General features: G+C 41.3%; 1 protein-coding gene across 1 annotated transcript; it reads left to right on the forward strand.

Annotated features, from left to right (window-relative positions):
* The first annotated feature begins 1,266 nt into the window (after positions 1 to 1,266).
* On the forward strand, positions 1,267 to 26,210 carry RIPK1 (receptor interacting serine/threonine kinase 1). Its single transcript, XM_056332453.1, has 12 exons — positions 1,267 to 1,628; positions 6,000 to 6,211; positions 8,219 to 8,372; positions 8,844 to 8,981; positions 11,340 to 11,568; positions 12,418 to 12,567; positions 13,838 to 13,914; positions 17,381 to 17,471; positions 19,714 to 20,277; positions 21,979 to 22,050; positions 24,247 to 24,399; positions 25,338 to 26,210. Exons 2-12 carry the CDS (start codon positions 6,060 to 6,062, stop codon positions 25,622 to 25,624), a joined length of 2,067 nt encoding a protein of 688 aa, XP_056188428.1. The 5' UTR covers positions 1,267 to 1,628; positions 6,000 to 6,059; the 3' UTR covers positions 25,625 to 26,210.
* Positions 26,211 to 27,111: the final 901 nt, after the last annotated feature.

Here is a 27,111-nt window from a genome sequence, read left to right on the forward strand (position 1 = left end):
CATTTGTTCAGTTTGTCCAGCAAGGTGCAGAAAACTATCTCCAGATGCAGAGAGAAAATCTCAGCTTGAAAGTAACCGCCAAGGCTGTTCTACATCTCCAAAACCACAGCTGTCAGCATACTACTGTTTCCTATCTGTCTTTTCAAGGAAACAGCTTTCAGAAAGCTGGAAGGTAGGAGCCACCTGGCCCTCACAGATAAACATGCTGGTCAGCAGAAGGCACAAATCAGACTGTCTTCCCCTATAAAGGGAGGTATGGGTACACAGGTGGTTTAGGAATTCAGATACTACACTGCTGACCATCACAGAGAGAAATAAAGGATGAGATTTTGTATTTACAGAGGGCCAGAGGCCGAGAATATGCCAGCAATACACACCAGTACACCTACCCATTTAAATCTCAAAGGTCTCATAATACTCAATGGGGTTCTTTTGTTTGTGAATGTTTTACTCTTATTTGGCAGGAATAGGACAGGTGCAAACATCACCTCGGAAGTTCTCCATAACTGAGGAACCCTATCCATGAAACCCACCATGGGACCTAACAGAATTAACTCAAACCCTCTGCGGCCATTGTGCTTCTTCCAGATATATGACAGTCTGAGGCCTCAGTTTCCACCAGGAAACAGAACCAGGCTCCTGGACTACTTTCATTCTCTCATCACTGTTAGTCTTGCCCTCCAGCTTTAGAAAGGCTCCCTCCCTCGCTTAAACACAAGCTGCGGGCTGCTGTTGCCTTCCCATGTGGGTCTGCTGCTGCTCATCTGGTGGTGCCTGGTCATACTGAGTCATGAACTCCACAGCATCCACAAAGCACTGTGGTGAACGCAACAGTTCCCAGAATGGGAAAGGTCATGGCAAAGAGGGTAGACACTTGTCATTGCTCTTGTTTCACTGGAGGAAAGCAAAGGGATCAGTCTTAGGTAAAGAAGCTGTATTCGCCATTATTTCTATATCAGAACAGTTTTCCTAATGGAAATCATGGAATACACTAGTTATGGAAACTTCTTTGCTGTTAGGGCAGTAACAAACTACGTAAAATCTGTCAGAGATGCCCTTGACACACCTGATCACTGCAGGAGGACAGACTAGATGGTTTACAGCGGTCCTTTTAGGTTATGTATGCCAGAAGCTGTCCCCAGGACTATTACCTTACGGTTATTGTGTTGACAAACAGGAACTCCTGCCTCCACCCTTCCCGAGGAAAAAGCTGCCTCTTCGGCACCAAAACCACAGCAAAGAAAGGCATTTCCACTGCGCACCAAACTCCCAGCTGCCGTCCTCGGTAACGCGGCCGGGTTTGCACCGCTCACCGCCGGCTCCCCGCTCACGCAGGCGAGTGGGCACCGGCTGCCTCCCGGCGGCGGCGGCCCGGCCGGGCCCGGCTCGCACCTGCCCCCGGCGGAGCGGGTCGGTGATGTCGCACCGGCCGGCTCACTTCGCAGCCCCGGGAGCAGCGGGAGCTCCGCGGCGCCCTCCGGCAAACCCCAGCCTCCGCTTCCGAGCAGGCGCGGCGGGGCGGGCCGGGCCCTCCTCCCGCCGCCGCGGGGCCGGTGAGGGCGCACCCTCTCGCCGCCGGGCCCTCCCGAGGGAGGCGGCAGGACGGAGGACAGCGGCCCGCAGCCACGGTAAGGCACCGCGCACCGGGACGGGGGGTGGCAGGCGGACCCGCGCCGCCCCCACGCTGCGGAGGCGCCGGGGCCCGGGGCCTGCCAGGCCGGCGGGATGCCGGACCCGGGACGAGGCGGCCCGGAAGGGCCGCGGCGCGGATCCCCCCGCCCCGGCCCCGCCACCTGCTGCCGGCGGCGCCGGGGAGGGGTGCCCGGCCACCGGGGAAGCCGCGGGCTGCCGCGGCGGGGAGCGATGCGTGCGAGGAAGGGCGGCCTCGGCGGCAGGAAGCTGCCGGGAGGACAAGGGCGACATGTCGCGTCGGCCAACGAGGAACTAGGCCAGAGAAAACCCGCGCTGGGTGCCCGGCCCCGCCCGCTTGGGCTGCAGGGGCCGAGCTCGGCCCGGCCCGGAGCGCCCGGCACCGGCCCAGCGCCTTCCTCAGGCAGCCGCGGCGCTCCGGGTGCCTCTGCCCAGGCAGCCCGCTCCAGCTCCCCGACAGGCACACACGGGTTTGCGGCCGCTGCTGTGCTAAACCAGAACCGACGGTGCCCCCGTCGTACCGGTGCAGGGCAGCGCGCAGACGCCTCCTTGGCCCCGCCGAAACTCACCGTGTGCTCCGGGCTGCCTCTGCGCCGGTCCTGCCGACGCGCCTGTTTCATGATCACCTTTGCTTCCCTTGTCCTGGCTCCTCCGCCTTCCCACGGGATTCCTTCTGTAACCTACTGCAGATCTGACACAGGTGGTTTTTTTGCTATTTCCAAAATAAGTTATATTTTTTTAAGAAATCATTCATCAGCGTCCAAAAGATGCAGCAGTTGAAAAACCTGAGCAGAAGAGCAAGGTTTAGATGGAGTGGGTTATGAGAGTTACAGCAACAGGGTTGGGATGCACTTGAGAGCTTTTGAAACACCTTCCACACATGCTGTGTTTTTGTCTCCAGCTGCAGGAACCCTTCCATTTATCACCTGTTACTTGTATCGGTGATACCAGCTTCAGTTCCTTGTTATTCCCTTGGTCCCGACTGGTAACTAAGTGGCCTGAGTTTCAGTGCCTGCAAACCTGTTCACTTTCTCCAATTATACTTGGTAACACTGCTCAAGAACTTGTGCACTGTGTCCTTAGGCCAAAAGGGCTACTTTTTTTTTTTTTTTTTCCTCTCTCTGGGTAATGTTTTTTCAAATTACCCTGCTAATGCACTCACTAATCCTGCTTAACCGTGCAGGTTATGTCAGGTCTATATCAGATCAGTAACAAATCATCAGAATACAGCAAACCGCTTTTGAAAGGTGATCAGGCCTGATATGACCTAATGACCAGGTCATGATTCTTGGGAATTTATGTGCCCTTTGAGGGTTAGAAGGGAGAACACAACCGTGGTGTTAAAAAGAAAAATGCCACAAACCTACTTACTACGCTTTCATCCCTTCCTAAAGAAAACCCAGACATACTGGTGGGCAAAAATCCCTCTCTTCTAGCAACCAGTGTTCAAAACTTTCATAATACATGTTGGCACTTGTTAAATATGAACCCACCCTGTACAGATGTTCAGAATGATTGATTATAAAGCATTTTTTTTTTAATATACTATGTATACAGAGGAGGGCTACCTCATAGAACACAAGTTAACCCCTAGAAGTACATGTAACTTCTGTAAGGTCAGGCTAAACCAAACTACTGTTCTCTTAACCACAGGTATGTAAAGTATGCAATAGTGTATCATAAGTACTGAGGATACATTTGAATTGCCATGTACCTCAATAAAAAGCAGTAAGCTTGAAATAAACAAGGAGATTCCCTGCTTAATTTCTTTGTCATCTGATATTTCCAGATAACATCTGCCAGTACCTCGCATTAAACAGTATACTGAAATAAGTAGTCTTTGCTTAGAAACCTGGCTAGAGATTGCTTTCCTGTGACATCCATCCTACAGAAAACTTTGGGTTTGAAATAAGTCTTAAGATCAAAGAGTTTCTACTCAGAATACCTCATTGCTTAACAACAACAAAAAGAAGTAGTAGCATCCTAATAGTAGAGCATGCCCAAGGAGGGGAGTTCTCGCCCATCTTACAAGAAAATTCCCTCTGTTCTATCTTACCCAGCTCGTTTCAGCAGATGTTTATGATTTCAGAAGTTATTACTTCCGAATTTCCAAGCCTTCTGGTTATGATGCTGTGTCATAGGAACAGGTCCTATATTGTTACAGTTTGAGGCAGGGCTGTTTTTCCATCAGGTTATATGGTACTGCATGGCAGCCCCATCAGAAATACACATCTTATTTGCATTCACAAGAAAAGCACATACAATTCTTACAAGAATAACTACTACCTAGATGTATAATTACTGTTAGCATGGAAAAATTACCATAGATATGTGACTTTGAACCAATTCTTGAAAGTGAGACACCACATAAAGAAGCAAGACATTAGCTTATGCCACATTAATGTCTCACGACTGAATTCAGGCCTTTGTACCTGTGACACCCACCCCACCTGCAAAACAGTCAGTAGCGCCACTCCAAGAAGGCCAGAGAACCATCACCAAAAACTTCCAGGGAGACAAGAGCTCACCTGTGAGAGCAGCAGTGAGTGTTCTTGGCACTGCTATGAGTCATTTGTTACTCAGCTATTTGATTAATTGTAAAGAAATTTTTTAAAAAGCCAAAACACAACGATTTCTTCTCCCCTAACAATTATGAGGCATAGCAGAGCTTACCTTCTTACTAAACAAATGCAGCCATATGCTCAGTCCTGTGCTCACACTGCAGGCTAGCACTCCAGCAAAACAAAATTTACATCCTTTCGTAGTCAGCAAAGGCAAAGAAGAAAAACCCCGCAGAGAGCACGGTGCTCCACATGTGGAGAGGATGTTCCCTGTCTGTATGACAGCAGCCCACAGATACACTGGGAAGAGGAAGCTCTTGCATCCTCTCTTCTACAGGCGCAACAGAGTGGTTTTTTTTAATTAAATTTACTCTTCCCTATTTTGGCTTGTCAGTATTGAACTGACCAGATATTTCCAAACCTGCACATAAACATCTCTCTTCCCTTAGACATCTACTTTCTACAGGCACTTTCACTACCTCCTTAGTTCCCAGGCTCCAGAAAGAGGCTGTAGTAATTAGGCTGCTGCTGGTGATCGTATCAACATTAAGCAATCTTTTCAACTAGAGATTTGATGATACAGGTGCACAGTAGTTTACACGAGTTAACAGTCACCTGTTGGTCTGAAAAATTTGGGAATACCCTTGCTACACTATTTAGAGCTCTTAATTACCTGAATGAGCCAATCTACCTTTGCTGATAGTGGCACTTTGCAATGCTGCCTTTCTCCCAGCTCTGTATACCCGTGTCATTGTCACCCAAGAGGAATGGAAACTGAACAGCCCTGCTAGTCTCTTGGTCTTCGTCTTTTCTTAGGATACTCTTTCCTTACCTGATCTAAGGTACTTAAGGTAAAAGTTCAGCAAGGAAAAAAACAGCTCTGCCAGCAGCACAGCTTCCTGGTGTGTCCTGAAGGTACTGGCTGTCTAGCCTTCTTTTAAGGTTTTTACCTTCTGAGACATGTTAGGCAAGAGAGCACCACAGCTTTATCAAAGGTTTAAAATTCTTCTGGCATCCACCGGTTTTTGCTTATCTACCCATTTCACAGGCTCCCCCGAGCACTCTCTTTCTCTTGGTGCATTTAGGAGTTACTACTAGCCTTCACAATTTCTTTGCTCCTCTGTTTTTTTTGAGGGGCAGGGGAGAAGCTGCCTTATATCCCACTGCAGTCCTTCCTAGCACTTGTCTTTTTAAATTCAGGCAGCTGTGAAAATGAGCTTCCCACAGAAGCTGGGTTCTTTGTTTCACCCTCCAGAGAAACATTTTGTTTGTTTGAAGCTTCAGGCAAACCCTTTAGAGCTGGATTTGCAAAGATGCCTAAAAGGTAGCTTAGAGTTATATGAATATCTGGGCATCTGACAGGCCCGCATTCAGGCAATTTAGAAAATTAAACGCCTGTCAGAATCATGAGGTACTACCTGCTTTTGGGACTGTAGCCCTTGATTTTTTCTGGGTTTCAGTTTTTGTACATGTGAAGTGTAGGGACAGTACCAATGTACTGCATGTTATATGTATAAAACCTATTTATTAACAGCACTTGGAAATCCTCAGGTGAAGAAAGAAGGTTTTACACTGGCTTAATATAATAGTGGATTGACATGATAAATCATTGTGATCTTTACATCTGATCATGTTAACAACCACAGCATCTTTGGTTTCAAACTGAGACTCTTTGTTCATAAGGGTCACGACAGTGTATACTTCTGTCCCACTCCTTACATCATGCTTATTTAGTGGAACTGATGAATGCTTGATAATGACACTTCTTTTTCCTCCTTTATACGACAGGTCCAGAAGCACTAGGGTACTTGATTTTGTTTTAATTGCTAAGCCACAAAGACTGCAATCATGTCTCTGGAAGACATCCACATGAACACCCAGGATTTGCTTGAAAAAAAACAATTAGACGCTGGAGGATTTGGAACAATTTCTTTGTGCTTTCACAAAAAACATGGATATGTAGTATTAAAAAAAGTATATACAGGACCCCAGCGCACTGAGTAAGTTACAGATCTTGGTTTTGATTTTTATATTTTAGTTAGTCTAAGGAATCCTCTGAATTCAATGGAGATAAATCTAAATAAAGTGTAATGATTTCAGATCTCTGGATTCTGGAGATACTGTATGTGGGGAAAACACTCTTTAAGACAATACTAACAGCTGTCCTGCAAATTTTCCTTTTTTTATCCCTCATAAGCCAACTTTTTTCATTTTAAGTAGAAAAGTTCCTGTTTTCTTTGCAAGGTGAGCACTAATGTGAATTATTAAGAATCAAGGAGACTCTTGCAAACTTAAGGAAGTGCAAGACTCTGAGCACATGACATTTTCAAGCTTGCAGATCAATTTCCAATACAATTGTCCAACTGTAAATGTCCTCTAGGAACTAAACACACATAAGCTATCAGCAGGACTCCAACTGCACATGTATAATACCAAGAATGTAACCCTCTCTCCCTTGAGAAAAAGCAGAGTGAACCAAGCCCACTGCTACTTAATGCTTAAAGGGGGCTTACAAGAAAGATGGGGACAGACATTTTAGTAGCATCTGTAGCAATAGGACAAGGGGTAATGGTTTTAAACTAAAAGAGAGTAGATTTAGATTATATATTAAGAATAAATTCTTACTGTGAGGGTGGTGAGACACTGGAATAAGTTGCCCAGAGAAGCTCTGGATGCCCCATCCCTGAAAGTGTTCAGGGACAGGTTGGATGGGGCTTTGAGTGATGTAGTTTAGTGGAAGGGTCCCTGCCCATGGCAGGGAGGTTGGAACTAGATGATCTTTAAGGTCTCTTCAAACCCAAGTCATTCTATGATTTAATTCAAGGATTGAATTAGCTGTTGATTTCAGTGGATTCAGGTCATGTTACAGCTCTTCTATCTCACAGCTGTAAGAGTCTTAAAACTCTCCCATGAGTCATCCGCTAGAGAGAGATGAAAACCCAGGATCTTCTGGTTTGGGTCATGATAAATAAGCTAACTGAGTTTTTATTTTGCCAGTGGAAAGCAAATTAAGAGATTCCAGTAGTGTGCAGACTGCAGTGACAGTTTGGGATGAACAAAGATTAAATGGACAAGCCTGCCAGGTTTATTTTTTTGGTTTTGTGTTTTTACTTTCTCACTGCACAGGCTCTTAAGTTTGTCATTCCTTGAATACTGAACAAAAAGCCTTAAGCAAATTTATAACTGAACCTAATGCAAACAAAACAACCACTTTCTTCTCTAGTACTACAGAGGAACACAGAGGGAGAAAGCAGTTTCCTATTAAGTCACACAGTAGGAAAGCATTAGCAAGCAAGATAGTCTCAAGATTTTCTTACAGCCTTTTGCCCAATGACTAGAGTAGGAGCAATAGTAAAAATACCACCCCTTCTTCTGTTTAATATGATGGATACCATCTTTTAATACCCTTAGTGAGCTCCCAGCTGTGTACCTGTGACTATTGATGGGTTGTACCGAGGCACAGGTAAAGAGTTAGGCTTTGAAGTAATCCTAAACCAGTAATTGTTAGTAAATGTTGTCATCATCCAGTATGTGGGTGGATCTCCTGTAATAGATCCATTTTGAACATGAACATGAATACCAGCCTTTTGGGAAAGAGACCTATATAGCTTCCTGCAAGAGGTAGTGGAGTATGTCTTGATCCCCCTTGTCCAAAGGCTCTTTCAACCCTGCCCTGTCCTGATCCCACAGTTATTCAGGGATTTGGATACACAACCAGCAGTGCATCTACAAAAAGGAGGCTTAACACACTTTCTGAAAAACAGGCCTTAAAATCAGGCTGAGCAGACGGTCTCAGTGCAAGGCATTTGAGCAGGGTCTTAGGGAATATTACCTGGCATGAACAAAGCTGTACCAATTCAAAACCAGCTGAAGGTACAGTTCATCTTACAGTGGCTCTAGGGATATCAACATTTTTGGCTGTCATTTTCATTATGAATCAACAGCATTTTTATCCCTGTGTTCTTTCTAACATGGCATCTGAGTTCAGTGTAATTTCTGTTTTATAGATATAATGCTTCACTCCTCGAAGAAGGCAGGATTATGCGCAGACTGCAGCATGACCGTGTGGTAAAACTCCTAGGTATCATTTTGGAAGATGGAAACTACTCACTTGTGATGGAGTATGTGGACCGGGGGAACATGATGAAAGTGCTACAGAAAGTGAGCAGTGAATTGCTTCATGCCTTGCCATCCTTTAGGGTTGATAAGAAGCATGAAAGGGACAAGATGTTACTGCCATCTCCAGGGAATGGGGTCTTTAGTTTCTCATTCTCCTTTCTGTATTAAAGAGCCAGTGGCAGTCCTGCCTTCTCTAGAGACAACAGAGGACAACTATGGCTTTCCTGCACATCACAGAGGAGCAGGCTACAGTTATAGGTTCAAAGTTATAGGAGCATTTGTAGAGATACATGGAGAATTTGCTAAAGAAGAATGCTTTTGTAAATATGGAGTGACTTTAGAATTACTTTAATGCAAAAATTTAGATCCAATAAGGACCTTAGTTGAGGTTGAAGGACCTTGAACAGAGGTACTTTTGGGACGGAGAAAGATACTTTTTTAAAAGAGTGGGGTTTAATTTGATTGTTATCGTAGAATTTTTTAATAGATGGTACTTCTTGTTCTTTGTTTTAGGTCGCACTGCCTTTGTCAGTGAAAGGGCGTTTTGTGCTGGAGATCACAGAAGGAATGCTTTATCTGCATGAGCAAGGCTTTGTACACAAAGACCTAAAACCAGAAAACATCCTTGTGGACAGAGACTTCCACATTAAGGTACCTGTTAGAACATAAATGGAGAAAGCAGGTGATTTGGGTTGAAGAACCCAGTTCAGCTGCATTGGTTAATATTTCTGATTGGTAAATTAATTCCTTTGTAGTCTAGCGAGCTATCGCTAAGAGATTAGCAGTGGATCACTGAAGTATGGTGGCCTATAACCTCTAAGCCTCAAATGTGCATAATATCTTCCCCTAACGTGGTGGGGAAATCACTAAAGGTATTAAAAAAATAATATTGTTAAGAACTAATGAACTACAAATAACAATATAGCTAAAAAGAAAAAACAAATCTTATCACACAGAAATTGAAACAAAATTGTATGTCCTATGGATCACGTCTTTTGTCCTTTATGGCTGTAATTTCTCCTCTTGCCTTTACCTCCTCCTTTTATTCCTTTCATTCTTTTGCCTAGTATCTTTTCCTCTTTTGTCTCCCTCTTTTTTCCCTTAGTCATAATTTTTAAATGACAGCCAGCAGCTACAAAAAAAGCAGCAGGAGACTACTTCAAAGAATGGTTTATAAGCCTGTTCCAAAGCTCTTTTATTAACTTTAGTGGGGGTTTGGATCAAGACACATAGATATAGAGCCTACTGCTGAATAAGCCTGAGTAGAATTTGCAGCAGTCCTCATCAAATGTCCTGTCTCTGGTCAAGGTGAGTTGCTGAAATAATCACCCCATTACAGTTTGAAATTACAGAACAAATTCCTGTGAAGAGAGCTCTGTCGTTTGATATTTCTCACACCTAAGTTGGTGAGAAGTTGTTTGACAAGGTTAATTTAGTAGCAAGTCCTAATGCAGTATGAGCAGCTTGCAGATAAGAGGTATAAACTATATTTTTTTTGCCAAAAATAAAAAATCCATCATGATCAGCTTTAAATGTAAATGGCATGGCTTTGGGGGTTTCAGCTTGCTTATATGGACAGGACCAAAGTAGGCTATTGTCACACCACATGACAAACTGAACTAGCACCCAGGATCAAATTCAGAATCAGATCAGACCTCCTTAAGCAGCTTGATCAAAAGTATACTTTATGGCAACTGTTGTATGATCTGTCTGCTTGAATGTGTCTAACATTGCCAATATTTATAAAGGGAAATAGTTGTTCTAGGAAGCTGCAAATGTATGAAGATTTATATCATATCTTCCTCTATCACATTAGACCTCTCACTGGTAGGCATGAACTTGGACTCCTCCTTCCTCAGCAGGATGTCGCTTACGTTTACTTCTTCCTCTGAACACACGACCTCTAACTCTAGCCAAAAGCTTCAGAAACTTTAGAGGAAAAACAAGCTAGTTAGAGGCAACAAGAGAGAAAAGAAAAGCGAGTTAGTATTGAGGCAAGGTGTCACCTCAGTTTTATCTCAAGTGACTAGGTTACACAACTCAGTTTGACAGCTGCCTGTGGCCAAGAGAGGCACTCACATTTTCTTCCATTTTTCCTCTCCTGTTGACCTCCTGTTCCCTTGCGTTAGTACTGATGCTAATCTGACCACCCTGCCCTGATTTAGGAAGCCAAACAGGAGATTACAATTTACCTTGTTGGCAGTGCTACCCTTCTGTTGGGGAGCGCTTGGTTCAGCAGGGTGGTTGAGTGCCTTGTACTAGGTCTTCCCAGTGTCAGATGTGTCAGTGCTGAAACAGGAGGAGCAGGGTGAGCACATGACAGGAGGCTATTGGGCTAAGGAGGTAAGAATTACTTTCTTCTCCATCAGCCATTAGTCTAGTTGTAAAACTGCACCCTAAGGTTTCAGTAATGTCACCTTGTCAAGTGCACAGAACCCAGGTATCCCTGGTTTAACTTATTCCATGCTACTCCTTTCCGTGTGTCTTTGCCATACGCATCACATCATTTTAGATCCTCTTCTTGCCCCTTCCTGCAGGAAGATCTAAGGAGGTTGAGTTAAATGAAATCTAAATGGAAAGGGCAGTAATGGAGGAGGGATATCCATCCATCTCATAGATTACTTCTGGATTTGAATCTTAGCTTCTTCTCATATGGATCTTCTGCTCTGCCGTGAACACTGCAAGCAGATCTTGAACATGATTGTCAACAAGAGCAAAAACAAAAGAGTTCTTTTTAACTTAAATTGTGTAATCGTTCCAAGTGGGATTCAGTTAATAATGAAGGTTTAGCCTAATGGTTCCCAGTTGGCAGTGATACTTATTAAGGAAAATAAAAACCAAAATCTAAAATGGCAAATAGTTTGTTTTCCTTTGTTGTAGTTGCATTTTTTGCAATGTTTCATTTTTAGATAAGTTATTACCAGCTATTCATTATAAAATTGAGCACTGCATGAAATACTTGTTTATCTCTTCATCACAGCACTAGCTCTGATGTGTTTCATTTTTCAGATTGCAGATCTTGGTGTTGCCTCCTTTAAAAACTGGAGTCGGCTGACCCAAGAAGAGACTGTCCGACAGAAGCAAATCAAGAGCGCTTGCCAGAACAATGCTGGGACTCTTTTCTATATGGCCCCAGAGCATTTACGCTGTGTTAATGTGAAACCTGTGGAGAAATCAGATGTTTACAGCTTCGGCATAGTGATCTGGGCAATTTTTGCTAACAAAGAGCCATACGAATGTAAGCTACTTCCACAAGAATGTTATTGCAAAATTAAGTTACAAATGTTAAGCATTAAAAGTTATAAAATTAAGATTAGTAGATTAAATCATCTATGCCCAAGAACAGCACCTGTTCAACACCTCATGGCCAGTAAGAGGCATTAGTTGCATTGTTTCTGACTTCTAAGCATCGACAAGAACATCTGAATTGAAATGCAGGTATGAGACCAATCTATTCACATCCACATGGTGTGGACATAAAACTGCACTCAGTGGCAGAACTTAGACAAACCTTGGGCAGGCCAGGATGCCAAAGGAAACTCTGATGTATGCTGTTGCCTGAAGAGAGCTAGTTATATGTGTTTTTTCTTTTAACAGGAACGGTCACACAGCCAGTTACCACTTCTCAGCTGTGTGGTGCAGATTTCTCAACATGCAGTACTGTGCTCATGTAGAACAATAGGAGCAGACTGTGGAATTCCAGCGTAACATGTTTTTCATTTTGAATGGATTTTTTGGTAACTAAATGGCTAAATTGCCTGTCTAGCCATCTTTGTGTTCGTACCCAATGCAGAGCATAACTGCAGCGCAGGTTCTAGAGAGCTAGATCTGCCACCCTTACTCACACTGGGTATGTCTTACACATAAAAGTAAATCCATTAACCATAAAATAAATCTCTAATCCATGGAAGTTAGGGCAGTAGACTCAAATTCACTAATGCGAGAGATTTGTAATTGTAACTCAAACATTTTGAAATCACCTTTTACATATCCACAAACACACAGAGAGGTGCTTCACTATTTCTTTTACCCATGGAAAGGTCGCAAAACCTGTGATCAGGATCTGATAGGAAATTCTATTTTTCAGATGGCATAAATGAAGCCCAGATTTGCTTTGGCATCATGAATGGAAACAGACCAGATATAACAGAGATCACTGATAAATGTCCAGTGGAAATTATCGACCTAATGAAACAATGCTGGGAGCAAGACCCAGAGAAAAGGCCAACTTTTGCAGGTAAGACACTGCTTTAGGATTCTTTTTGTTATGTGTCCGTCAATAGTTTGTAATGCAGAAAAAAACACTTCAGCGTTTTCCTCTTAAAATACAGATTTTCGCTTTGAAAATAGAAAAATTGATTCACACGCCTAGTAAAGCACGCTCCCTGTACCCCAACTAAAAATAGTACCTGGTCCAGCGTTTACCAATTTGAGAAATACTAGTGAGTGGATGGAGCAAACACACTTTATACCTGCTGATAATTTGTCTTCAGCATAGTGTAATCTTCCTGCTGATATTTACAGAAAAGCTAACATCAAGGGACAGTATATCTTGGCTATGACTGAGAAAATACCCTATTGAAACTAGCTTCAAAAGCTGTCCCTGTTTAGCCTCCCATGAGACATGCAACAGCCTTCAACTAGCCAATCATCCTTTCATATGGTCAGATCCCAAAACACTTGCAATCAGTAAAAATCTTGACTGAATAATCTGGGAAGGAGACTAAGAGCATTCAGCATATGAATCAAAAATCTTTATCTTCTCTTGTCTCTTCCTTCTGCCTCAATATGTAGTGCCACAAAAACCTCCAAAAACCCAACCCCTCCCTGCAAAAAACCCAAAACAACAACAAGAAAAAAACAAAACAAAAAACACCCCCCAAAAAATCAAAAAGCAAACCAACCCACAAAAAAACTCCAAACACATAACAGGAAACAGAGGTTTGGATTTAGACAGATGCACCGAGAGCTTCACATACAACAGGCATGTACTTAAATACTCAGAGGAAGCTTGTATACCTGGAGGAACACGTTCTGAATGTAACCTGCCTAATCTACTGCTAATGGATTGAGTTTATGCTTGCACTGGGTCTTAGCTTCTAATTTTCTCATGTGCAAAATACTGATATTTACCATGTTTGTAGATTATTTCAGTAATTCCATCTTCAGCAGACAGGATAGTTGTTTATCAAATAGCTGCATGTAATTGAATGTAACTTATTTCTTAAAAAATGCAGCAACCAGTCTTTTGGCCAGTCAAGGAAAGGTGCTGTCAGCCACAGATCACAGAGTTTTCACCCCAAAAAGCAGTACAACAAAAAAAATCCCTAGAAGGCATCCTGTTCTTGTTACTGTAATAAGGCTAAACAAGCCATACGAACAGATTTTCCTGCTTCTGACTTTATACAAATCTTTATTCAATTGTTATCCGTCAAAATTGTTAATAGAATAAATCACTTCTATTTTCTGTTGAAAACCACTTTCACTTAGTTCTTTTCTTTTTGCAGAAATTAGTCAAAGATACAAGCCATTTTACTATCAAAATCTAGGACAATATATTGAAGATGATCTGAAGAAGTTAAAAGTGAGTAACTTTCTAAGCATTTTAAAGTGTCAGTCCCCCATATCACCCCTCCCCAACCCTAGTTATGGCCAGGTTCTGCCACTTCAAGGCTGATCGTACTTGACTGACCTGATTTCCTTCTGTGATAAAATGGCTGGATTTGTGAATGAGGGGAGAGTAGTGCATGTCATCTACCTCAACTTTAGGAAGATTTTCAACACTGTCTCCCAAACTTGTATCCAAGTTCAGATGTTACTGTCTAGATGGGTGGATGAAAACAGGTTGGATGGTGAGTCTCAGAGGGTAGTGGTTAATGGAGGCCAGTAACAACTGCAGTAGTGCAGGGGTCTACCATACCATACCATGCCATGCCATGCCATACCATGCCATGCTCCTTGCCATGCCCCATGCTGTGCCCCATGCCAGGACCTTCCCTGCCAGGACTCTACCAGTGACCTGAACAAAGTGATGGAGCATACTCTGATAAGGTGTGCAGGTGATGCCAAACTAGGAGGACCAGTCAGTACAGTCACAAGGGCAAGGCTGCCAGCTGTAGGCTGGAGGAATGCACTGACAAAAATCTTGGGAAATTCAGAAAGAAGAAATGCAATGTGCTGCACCTGGAATAACCCCTGGCCTCAGTGCCAATTGGGGCTGCCTGGCCGGGGAGCAGCCCTGCTGAGAAGGACCTCAGGGTGGTGGTGAGCAGCAACGTGGGCACCAACCACAGCCTGCCTGGCAGCCAGAAAGCCACCAGCACCCTGTGCTGTACAACAGCATCACAGGCAGCAAATCGAGTAGATCTGCTCAGCCCTTGTTAGTCCTGCCACGTGAGATTGTGGTGAGAGACCAGGGCTATTTCAGCCCAGATACATGATGGCTTTGGGGAGACATAAATAGCAGCTTGTCCCCTACTGTGAGGAGTTTATTGAGAAGACAGAGCCAAGCTCTTCACAGCAGTGCATAGTAGGAGGACAAGAGACACTGGCCATAAACTGAAACAAGAGAGATGCAAACTGCATGTAAGAGGGGAGAATAAACAAAAAAACCCCTCACTTGTCACCATGAGGACAGCCAAGCAGTGGAGCAAGTTACCTAATGAGGTTGTCTAGTCACCATCATTGGAGGTTTTCAACACCCAAATGCACAGAGCTCTAAGCTACCAACCTTAATCCCATAAGTAACCCTGTTTTGAGCAGGAAGTGGGCCTGAGGTCTCCCAAAGTCTGTTTCTGCCTGAGTGACACACTGATTCTATGATAATACTTCGCAAAATCTCCTCATATATCCATTAAGTCTCACTCATGAAATAAAATTTTATTCCTAGAGATTTAAAAGTGGCAGAATCTGATTTACACTAAGTGTAAAAAAAAGCCCTGTAAATTCTTGGTAAGTTTTGTCCTGCGTTCAGGCAGTGTCTAATGAGTCATGAACTGCCTGAGACCAGGAAGTTGTACCACAGTAATAACAACAGGGAAAATCTGAAATCAGATGTTTTTCCTAAGTGTTCGATTAGTTTCTCATTCCTTTGTGGCTGTAGGTTTATAAATTATGATAAAAAGAATGATTTCCTGAGTGAAAATAAGAGAATGAGAACTTCTTAAACAATTGAGCTGATTATGGAACCTTTTTATCACAGATTTTATCAATTTACTCACTTTAGTGGTACTGACAGCTATTGGTGAGAACGCCTGGCATTGGGGGTTTAATCTTTGCAGTGAAGTGAGGCTCACAAGAGTACGTACCCAGTTATTTTAGCTAAGAAACCCAACTTCTTTTGTGAAACCATTCATTTACAGATTTCTTTAAAGTGCTTCCTTCTGTCACCAAGTCTACAATTGTGGAAATGAAAGTTTCTGATTTAGAGAACATATGATATTTATGAAGCACCAGTGACTGTTCAAAAAAACAACAGAGGTTTGCAAAATGAAACTGATGAAACATTTCCTGGACTGATTTGACCAAAATAACTAATAATGTGAAGTACATATGCCTAACTTATAATAGCAGCCCCAAATCAGGATCATGGCCAATACTAGCTGCATTAGTTCTCGGCAAATATACCACTCAAATCACAGGAACTGAAGAACTATTTAGAAAATGAGCCATGAGCCTATTACTTTCTCAGGAAGGAAAGCATCTCTTCTTATCAGGGCACAGAATGTGAATACAGCATCCAGGGCAAGTCAATGTGGTGAACTACTTGTACAGCCTCAGTAGCAACATGAGTTAGGTTTTGACTACTTTTTTTTTTTTTCTTTCCCCCACTAGCAATCATAGAATGGTTTGGGTTGGAAGGGAACTTAAAGACCACCTAGTTCCAACCCCCCTGCCATGGGCAGGGAGGTCACTCAAGGCCCCATCCAACCTGGTCTTGAACACTTCCAGGGATGGGGCATCCACAGCTTCTCTGGGCAACCTATTCCAGTGTCTCACCACCCTCACAGTAAATTGTGGAAGCAGAGTCAACAGCCTCCTAACTAAAAGGACCACAGAGTTACAGAATGGTTGAGGTTGGAAGGGACATCTGGAGGTCATCTGGTCCAACCACCCTGCTCAAGCACTTCAGTTACTCAAGTAAAACCTAAGGACCTAAGGTTGTAATGCACTTTAGAATTTCATCTTTTGCTCTTGGAAGGAAGTGGATTTTTTGGGAAGAAAGAGTAGTGTTTTGATTTTTACTATCTGAAAGTATTTCTTGGGTTTAGTGAAGAAAACAAAATCAGAAAAAAAGTCACCCACCCCCTCCTTTTAGAAGTTATTTTATGAGTAAGAAGCACTGGGGGAAACTGAGAAATAATTTTTCCAGGTATTTTTTTTTTTTTTACCTCCAGTAAAGTCTGAATAATAGGAACATCAAAAGAATAGAACAGAAATAGATTTTGCCTTCACTCCAGTGAAGTGAGGATGAGGATTTACAGAAAGGAAGTTGTACTGTCTTTCTGAAGATTTGCTCCAAGCTCCTTGATCCTAATAGTCTTCATAAAAGCCAATATGGCCTTACCTGAATGTAGATCTTCTTCCTCACCTCTTTCCCGTTGATGAATGTACTTACTAACTATAGATTCACAGAACAGGTTGCATGTTTGCTACCTTTACCTCAACAGCATACTCTCACTGAGATTGCTTGCAGAAAGTCTTGCTGTTAAGTACAAGATAGACAATCCAAAACCACTGTCTAGATTAAGCTCATACTCATGTAGGCAAGGGTGTTGTCTAGCCAACTCAGAGCATTATATACTGCAATTGCATTGCAGTCCTTCCTCCCTTCATTGAAGAAAAGGTTTTGCCCATCTGTATGTAGCAAAGCAATGGGTATTTTCTGTCAGGCTGTGCTCTCCTATGAAGAGTATGGGATCTCTTTCCACAGATTCACAGAATCTGTTCATCCAGGACACTTCACTGTCGGGCTCTGCTCTTTTTCTACAGGTACTCCTTTGGCTAAGCTTTTGCCTGTAACTTGATCATTTGTTCTTTCTTACATGCAGAAAATGTGGCCTGAGTCAAATGAACTGCTGAATAGGATGCAGTCCCTTCAAATAGATGCTGTAGCAGATGATACCAGTAGTGGTCAAGTAGGTAAGTCACTTACTAGCACATCATTATGCAGTGTATTCTGCCAAAGATAAAGTTGTGTACGTGTACAAAGTAACTAATCTTACCATTAAGGGGTTATGAAGAGACTTGATTATTCAGCACTTCAGAAAGAATTGTAATCACAGAAAAGATTAAATTTGCTCCCAGGCTCCCAAAAGTCATATGGTTTTGAATTTTTCCCAGTCTACAGTTTGAACCCATTTCATTTTGCACTCTTCTGCTTTCCTCTCCCATGCTGAAAATTTTGTTTAACATTAGACTTTTCAGTAGTCACTTTGATAATTACTTGATGATACTTGATCTTTCTTCCCATCCCTATAGTCAGGCCCACTGCTTAGTCTGTAGGCTTTCGCTTGATGAAGACTTTCCTTTTTCCCCACTCCAGCCTTTCCTATGAATGCTCTGAATATGACCAGGACGTATTGTAACATATTCTTTTGTTCATGATCTTGCTGTCTTTGGAATCTGAGCAGCTCTAATAGATTAATTTTCTGTCACGTTTTCTATCAAATCTTGGATGAGTTGCATGTTTCATGGCTTTATAGAGCTCTCTCACTAATACATGATGACACAGTTTTGTAGTCGTGTATCTGGAATTCTTTTACCAAAGTTTCTTAATGGTGAAGAATATAGGATCGTATTTGCACACTCATTTAGAAGCAACAATATCAAATTCAGTAGAAATAAAATCCTGCTAAGTTTGCTCACACAATTCAAAAGGCATTATTAAATGAATAATGTTAAACTGTAACATGCAACTAATAAATCTTCCCCAAAGCTAGGTTTGCCGTAACTGTTCTTCAGCAGAACCGATGGACTAAGTAGGGCAGCCCCACTGCTGTTATTTTTAAATTACCATAGTTACATTTCCCTAGCAGAAATAATCACATATGTCTGCAGCAGATTTCAGATGCTCTGTGTTTTAAGTACAAAAGGCTTTACTGTGAATCTACACTGCAAAAAGATCTGGACAACCTGTCAGTCAAAATCAGGGTGTTTTATCTCCAGTCAATGGGCATTACTCAGACATTGTTAGTGAAAGGTATCCCACAGGATTTGTTTGTACATCTCAAGCTTGCCCTGGGGAATGGATGCCATATAGTTTATGCTAATACAGAATTGCTAATAGCTGTCACTTTTGACGAGGTTGTTTCTGTATTTGCTTCTTCCACTCCCTCTCTAGCAGCAATAACAAAAGCAGCAGAGCAAGTTAGACTTAAAGGTGTACTAACATACAGGCATCAAAAGGAACTAGTTTTGGTCCTGCCCAATATCAACTGAATTCATGTAATCTGGAGGTGGGGAGGAAGAGAGAGAAAAACAAACCAGTTCACTGGCATAATCTGAACTAAATAGAAGCACATACATACACTTTGTCCCTATTTTACAGGAGTCTGTAAGAGTCCTCTTGCTTTAGGCAATGTACAATGTTTTCTAGACAACTGTGAAGCTTTCAGAACATTTTTAGAAAGTATCTGTAGTCCTACCCTCAAGAACAAGTAGTAACAAGCAGATTTTTACATTCTTGTTTAGTCTTGGAAGGCTGCAGCATGATCCAAACAACAACTCAATTTAGTTCAAGACTGAAGTAGAGCTTCCTTTGATAGTGAGAATTAGTTTGAAGGTTGTAGATAACACAGACTATATGGCAGTCTTTACTTCTAAAAATGTATTCTTTGGGACTATGAAGAATAAACTAGACAAAAAAGATTCATTATAAAAGACCCAGGCAGGATATTTTATGTAATCATTTGCAAACATTAATGACAAATTATTTGTGCTGTCTGAAGTAACACCTATTACAGTGGTGTTTTTTTCCATCCTGTTACACTCCAATTTTGCACTGATTAAATTCCAGTTAATACCAACAGAGACACACCAGTAAATCAGAACCTGCAAGTGCTTACAGGAACTGTTGTTTCAGTGGTTGAGAACTTGGTGTCAATATAAGCAGAGTATGCAACGAATTCTGACAGCACTTCAGTGAGATTTTTGACACTGATAGCTTCCACAAGCACGTACTACCTAGATAAAAATCTGTAATACTTCTCAGTAAAAGCATTTAAAAAATAAAACACAGCTTATTCTGGAAGTAATGTTATATTTTCACCTTTTATATATTACCATAATATTAGAGATAGATTAATAGATTCTAGTGTCATCGCAACAAGTTACATACTTGCATTTGGATGTATTTCAAATATTTCATTTTCTTCCCTTTCAGATCAGCCTAATTCTCTACACAGCTCACAAGGTCCCATGACCAGTCAGGCTAACGAAGCGCTGTTTGCTGCCTCCCCTGTGAACCAGCCTGTTGAGAGCTGTGAGACCTCATTTACATCTGATAATCTAGAAAGAAAACTTCAGTGTGAATACAACTACCATGTATTTGGCAGCCGGATGGATAAAGCAGTTCCACCTTTAGTGTACACCCCTGAAATGAGAGAGGAAGAAAGGAGACGAAGAGTTTCCTATGATCCATTTGCAAAGCCTTCTCCCACTCCTCCTCAACAGAGTGAACTGTGTCCAAGCACTGAAAAAACAGGATCAAACACTAATCCATATTTTTTGCCACAGCCAGCTGCAACACCACCAAAATGGGGGAATACAGATTTTTTTTACGGGCCAAACCCTAACAGTCTTCTAACAGGAAACACAGAGGATCTCTATGGATTGCGTTCAGCCAGTACCTGTAGCCTAAGTAAACCTCCTGTGCCTGAATGTGGCCCAAACCTGCAGTCACAGACCAACGTGAACTGGTACCCAAAGACTGCAGGCACAGATACGGGTGAGATTCCTCCTACCCCAACACCTATCCTTCTGAAAACAGACGACTTCTCTAAAAATGCATTTGTCAAGAGTGTTTTGTAGTTTACGTAACAACCACCTGCTTATTGCTGACAATTGATCTGTGATATAGCAAAGGTGAATTTATTTCATTAAGTTCTCTTTGATTACTTCAGGTCACTAAAACACTAGCTGGGACATCATTATGCTGCTTTGACTAATTTCAAGCTGTTCATTTCAAGTAAACCATTTCCAAAGAGTCAGTGTAATAGAGGAGCATCAAACCCAATGCTTAACTCTTTAGCTACAACCAAGTAATAGCAGACAGCAAATACTGCTACAGCAGCTACCAATCATTTTAGGAAAGTGAAGGAGAAATTTTGACTCTCCAAAATGTAACGTTCATACAATAGGTTCTGTTTGTGCAGAAACAACATTTGCAGCATTTCAGAAAATAGATGGGTATTTTTACCTTGATTTGTAGCAAGGTAAGAGACTTTTGAGCTCAGGGAGCCAACAAGGGGCTAAGGCTCATAACTGGTTTCTCCAGAGAGCTCTGCCTGGTGCTGATGGGGAGCTTTATTTGTCAGTATTTGCTAGTGAGCTGTGGAATAGAAAGGTATGGAGGCAAAAAAAGAAGAGAACACTTCAGCATTGGCAAAAAGTATAAATAAGTGGTAACTAGCGACTTGTAAGTCCTAAAGTCTCTTGGAAACTAGATATAACATGAGCTGCATTGCCCTGCTTCTACTACATATTGGATAATTTTAGTGCGGCATTCTTTTCCAGATCATCTAACCAGAAAAATCAAGGATGCCTAGCTGTTTACAGGCAGAATGCCACAAAGGTGTTATTCTGTTAAATTATTTATGCAGAGGCTGTGATTAGTTGTTTATGTGAGTTTATTTACTGAAATGAATCAGAGCTGTCATGTCAGAAGGCAGGGATTAGAACTGTCAGCACCACTAATAAAAGTAAAATCTTCTGTTTGAAAGAAAAAAAGAAAACAGTTATTATATGGAGGCTGCGTGCAGTAGTGTGGCAGATATCAGACTGAGATGCAGAAAAGCTGTATTGCAGCTCTTCCTTGACTTGTTGGGTCACCGTAACCCAGCGACTTTTACTGCCCCATCATGAGTTGCAGAGCTCATCTGCAGGCATCCAAATCGATTACTGCCCTGGGCTGGAAGTTACATCTTTGTCAGGCATTCCTGCCACTGGCAGAAGATGCAGTGGTGTCCCATGCCTTTGCTAGAGCCGGTCACAAGCAGCGTGCTAATACAAACTGCAGTGAGTCTTAGCAGTAAGCAGTAGGAGCATGCTTGGGAGTTTGGAATTCTCCAATTTGAATACCTGACATGAGGCAGCTCGTGTCCGTAACTGTGGTGTGCTGTGATCCCACCCTGCCGCCTACTAGCCAGGTATTCACACACCCATGCAGAAGCCCATTGCCCTCACTGGGATCCAAGAATGGTTAAGGCTATTAAGTCGCTGAGCAAAACCACAATAAGGTCATTGCTTTAACAAGAGTTATTCAAGGAGATACAATCCTGTTAATTAAAAAGCTTCTCACCTCTTTGTATTTAAGAGCATAAATTATGTACTGTTACAAATATGGCAGTCATTTTTAAGTACACTTGCTTTTTTATGTATATAATGCTTTTGCCTTTTTTTTGTTTGTTTGTTTTCCCTCTTTGTTTAGGTAACAAGGTTTCCACTTCTTTTACAAGGGGAACTTTTACATATTATCCTACGGTACCAAGAGTAAGCCCAGGTAAGTCCTGTAGCCTTCATCTGCCTGGTAGCCAGCAGGCTATGCATTGCATCCTGATCAGTAAAGCAAAAAACTTCAGGATCTTGAAATAATTTGTTATTGCTTAATATTTCTAACCATAGCTGAAGTTATCAGTACCAGTATGTTCCTGTCTTTAGCAGGACCTGTTCACACCATTAAACATGTATTTGATGGATCAAGGACAACATCTTTTATGTAAAGAGCTTTTAAAAACATGAAGGCTTTGTAAGATCTGCTGTACACCTACACCAGTTTCTTAGATTAAAAGTCAAGTTGCTGTGACTTTGCCCAGTTCTTGAACCATACATGCATTTGGGACACCTATCCACTGTTGCTCTGGATTTTTAATACAAATCCCTAATGCAGGCTTTGTGCTAATCAGCCTTCCTTGGGGCACACGTCTCTACAGTTCAACTGTCTTAAACCCCTGGAATTCTGTCCTGTCCTTCAGGAGTTGTTAATATATGCTCCTTTTGAGCTGTGTTACTTGGGACACCCTGAACTCTTTTATTAACCTTTTCAAGGCTTGTCCAGTTTGTAAGTGGTTTACACTTAGAAATAAAACTTGAAACAGCAGGTTTCTGTCTTCTTGGCTACATGCCCCTTGGAAGTGACCGAAACATGACAAGCAAGTGAAGTGTGGAGGCTTGGGAAAGGAGATTTATAAGCACAGTAACTTCTACTGTTAATATTGACAAAGCATTTCTACCTGTTTTCATATCTTGTGCTAGATTCATTGTGTTACCAGATAAGAAAATAATGAATATATGAGATTGCTTCATTTTTTAGCTAAAAATATGAACACATTTCCTGAGTCATTCACCTCAAAAAAAAAAAAAAGGATACAGAAATCATAGTATTTTGAAATAAAGATTTGTAAATAAAATGCATTCCTTTTGTGCAACTTCTATAAACTAATCATGCGTACATATAAGTATTTCTGACTAGCATTTTCAGGTTAACAAATATTAAATGCATTTAGTCCTATTTCCATACACGACCATAGATTTCCACACTTCACATTGCAATTGAGTAACAAGGATGTTTGTATGTCTAACCATCACTTTGGGTTATTAAATACAGAGCTTGGTGTGTCATTTTAAGTAGCTCTACTTCAATTTTAGACCCAGGTTGTGATAGTCACCGTTTAAACTAGAGTTAGCAAGTTTAATAGAGTTTAATAGCAAGTTAAATCCAGAGTTCAGAAAGCATTGTCAAGAGCATAAAAAATTGACATCACCTAAGACTGCATGGAAGATTTGATGTTTATGTGTGGAAGTTGGACAGCTTTAAGCAAAGGACCCCAAATTAGATGTTTAACTAATCGCATACAATTAAACCACAGATGTAAGCTCCCAGAGGTGCATATACATGTTGGCTTTTATTGCTGACAATTCAGGCCTCAAAATAAAGGAGTAGGATTTTTTTGGTATGGTATCTCAGAAAAAATTCTAGTCTTTTCTTAGAACCAAAAGAGAAGGGGGGGGGGGTTAAAAGAGGAGAGAGAGAGAAGGAAGTGTTGAAACACTGAGCAAGTAGTGCACTGTGATTCACTGTGAAAACAAGCATAACTGAAGAATATACTCCTAGATAGCAAGGATGAAATACACTGTGAAACACAGATAGATGCCATCAAGATAGCACAGTATAACATGGAGTATAGAAACCTTACAAGCAGCTAGAAATGATTTTCTGTAGTTTCACAGAACTTTGAAGTTATAAACCTGAACTTACATCTATGAAGAGTAAAGCTGAGGGGCAGAAGTAAGGCTTTTAAGTTTACTTGAAAGTGCCTTTTTTTTTAATTTAAAAAAAAAAGACAGACCTGAAGCTGTTAGCCAACAAAAAGGAAAGCTGCTACTACACATTCCTAAAGTGCAAGGAACATTATTTACAGTCTAGTAACTACCAGCATGTAAGGCTTGGTTATGGCACTTTGTCATAGACTAGAATAGGATGGGCTTTCACTAAAGTACATTTATGTCACACTGCATAATGAAAATATGCTTACACTTGCCAGGCAATAGCCATTTCTACATTAAATGCAATAAAAACATTTAACCCCTTCCCTTACTAGCAGAACCTTCTTCCTCCTTACCGCCTCCTTATGTTGCTTCTTGACATTTTGAACCATATGCAGTTGTTTATAAAATTGTATTAAATTTGCTTATACAGAAGACTCAATCAAGTACAACATAAGTAACAGTTCTGGAATTCAAATTGGATCCTACAATCACATGAAGATTGATGAGCACAATCAACACATCAGCACTTCTCCTGTTGCTACAGAAGCAATTTATATGCATTATGAAGCAATTGGTGTATTTGGTAAGAGAAATATCTCCCTAGTTTTGATGTATTCTCCCCATATGTTTATCTGAGGATCATTTGGTTTGGAATGTATGAAACCGGTACAGCTTTCTCCCTCTGATATTTGAGAAATAATTGTTTGGGTCTTTTTCTACTACATGCTTAAGAGTGTACAAAACAAGTAAGGGTTTTGTGATAATACTGTTCTGTAATATCACATACCTCATTTGTCCTGTAGTTTCATGAGCCCTTATGAGACAGCAGATAGACGTACAGATCTATATGTGTCAAGAACAAGTGGAATAACAACACTCAAATTGATAGAAGCAAGGTTAGGATTGGCGGTCTTTACCTGACTTAGAGTTTGAATCATAGAATATGCTGAGTTGGAAGGGACCCATGAAGATCATAGAGTCCAGCACCTGACACCACACAGGGAAACATAAAAGTTAAACCATACACCTAACAGCATTGTCCAAATGCTTCTTGAACACTGACAGGCTCAGGGCCACGACCACTTCATTCAGGTGGAAACTGGAAGATTTTGAAATTTAATTTATTTTCATTAGTCAATACTTAACTAAACTATCCACATTTATTCCTAAGTAAACAAATTAATAGTGTCCCAGAATATAAAACATATCATACAGACATCAGTCAGCTGTGTAAGAACTCTAGGAAGGAGCTTTTCAGTCTTGCAGGTTTGAGTGACAAACTATGACAGCCTCAGATCAAAAAGCAGGTCCAGCAACTTCATACACGTGTTCTGACTGGGATTTTCTATCCTGGCATCATTGGACAATACTGCCTCCATGAAATCCACTTCTGACTGTATCACTAAAATTCTGTTTCCAGATACTACCAATAAATAGTTGGGGGAGGACACGTGAGATAGTCAAAGGAGCAGAAGAAATGTTAAACAATGCCATTTTCTTGCACACTTTTTCTTTTTGCAGACAATACTTCTGTCCTGACCGAGAAACATCTGAATCTAGTAAGAGAAAAGTTGGCTAAACAGTGGAAGCACTGTGCTCGTAAACTGGGCTTCTCTGATCCCGAGATTGATGAAATTGATCATGACTATGAACGAGATGGACTAAAAGAAAAAGTTTACCAAATGCTGCTGAAGTGGGTAATGAGGGAAGGCTCCAAAGGCGCTACAGTTGGAAAGCTTGCAAAAGCCCTCTTTGGCTGTCAAAGACTGGATCTCCTTACTAGTTTGATGCAAATCAACGAGGAGTAAGTTGACTGAGAAATGGGGGGAAATGAGGGTATTTTTTCCTTGAAGACCTTTCCAATAACAAGTAATAATTCTGAACAGACCTTCTGGAGCTCTGCTTTTTGCACAGATTTTTTGGAACAATTTTTTTTCTGCCAAGCAGTTTCCAGCAGAACAAAAAGTTTCTGTCAAGAAAATGGGTGTTCCAGAGGATAAAAGAAAATAAGCACCTTCCTTCTAATTAAAATGATTGTCCAAAGATAACAACAACAACAACATGCAATACCAGTATTGGTTGAAGGAGAATGTATTATACAAGCTTTCTAGATTCTATCTTGGAACACGTTGGTACCCTTGTTCAGTTCCGAACAAAAGCATGCATTTCAGCAGAGCTAATATATCAGTAATAATATGTGAAAGACTGACTGACTCCTTCAGTTGATTTTGTTTTCTGCCCAAATTTTGCCAGAAGTGCCAATACTTGCAAGGGTACTATCCCAGATTGTTCTAAGTCAATACAACATTATTTTTTAAATCTTTGTATAATGTTAATTAAATACAGATGTCTAGAATTATGCAGAACAGCAGCATGAATAAAAGCAAAAAATATTTTTGGCTTTAAAAGTATATAATTGATAAAATACTCTTCTTTCACAGGTTAATATTGCATTAGATTTTTACATTGCTTGGTAGAAAAGATTTTACATGCTAAGTTTCTCATCTGCTTTATGAAATACTGGAAAAAGAAAGTCAATCATTACAAAATCCAAAGTAAAAACTTGGGAATATGGGAGCTTTGGGAAGGGTAAAGTGCCTTATTACCACGTGACAGAAGACCCATTCTCCTACTCGTTCTGGGTGCTTGGAGAGCAACTAGTTTCTGAATCGCTTAGGCTGCATTTATACTAGTAACTTAAACATGCCTGGGAATGTTCCTGGGTGCTGAGGTTAACTGGTATGCCACAGCCTGCTGCCAGGAAAGCATGTTCTTTAACCCTCCAGAATACTGTGCAAGGGCTATTTCACAGTTCTGAAGGTGTGTTGGGGAGCACTGGAACAGCTCTATAGCGCAGGTGATGGTATCTCAGTGCCTGGGAATGTTCCTTGCCACTCTGACTTCCCAGTATTGACATAGTCTCAGCGTGCAAGATCTATGAAAGCAGAATTACTGAGCTGTACGTTTTTATGCCCCAAGAATAATCATGCCAACCTCTTCCTGTGAAGGACGATGCCTCCTATTTCCATCAAATCTACAAATATTTCCAGCAGATGTTTTGGACCAGGTCATTCTTTATGCTGTAGCTAAAGCAGTTAAGTATTCATTAGCTTCTTGTTACTGTGCAAAAAGCTAATAATCTAATAAAGTGTAGTTAGAATGGATTTGTGCTCCTTGATACAGAAGCCACCATTTCAGTAGAAGCAAAATGAAACTGGAATTATAGCAAGCACCAACATACTTATAATCTTTAAACCTACTTAGCACAAGGCAATAGTGGAAATGGCCCCCAAAA

This window comes from Falco biarmicus, chromosome 3, assembly GCF_023638135.1.
Source record: "Falco biarmicus isolate bFalBia1 chromosome 3, bFalBia1.pri, whole genome shotgun sequence".
NCBI lineage: Eukaryota > Metazoa > Chordata > Aves > Falconiformes > Falconidae > Falco > Falco biarmicus.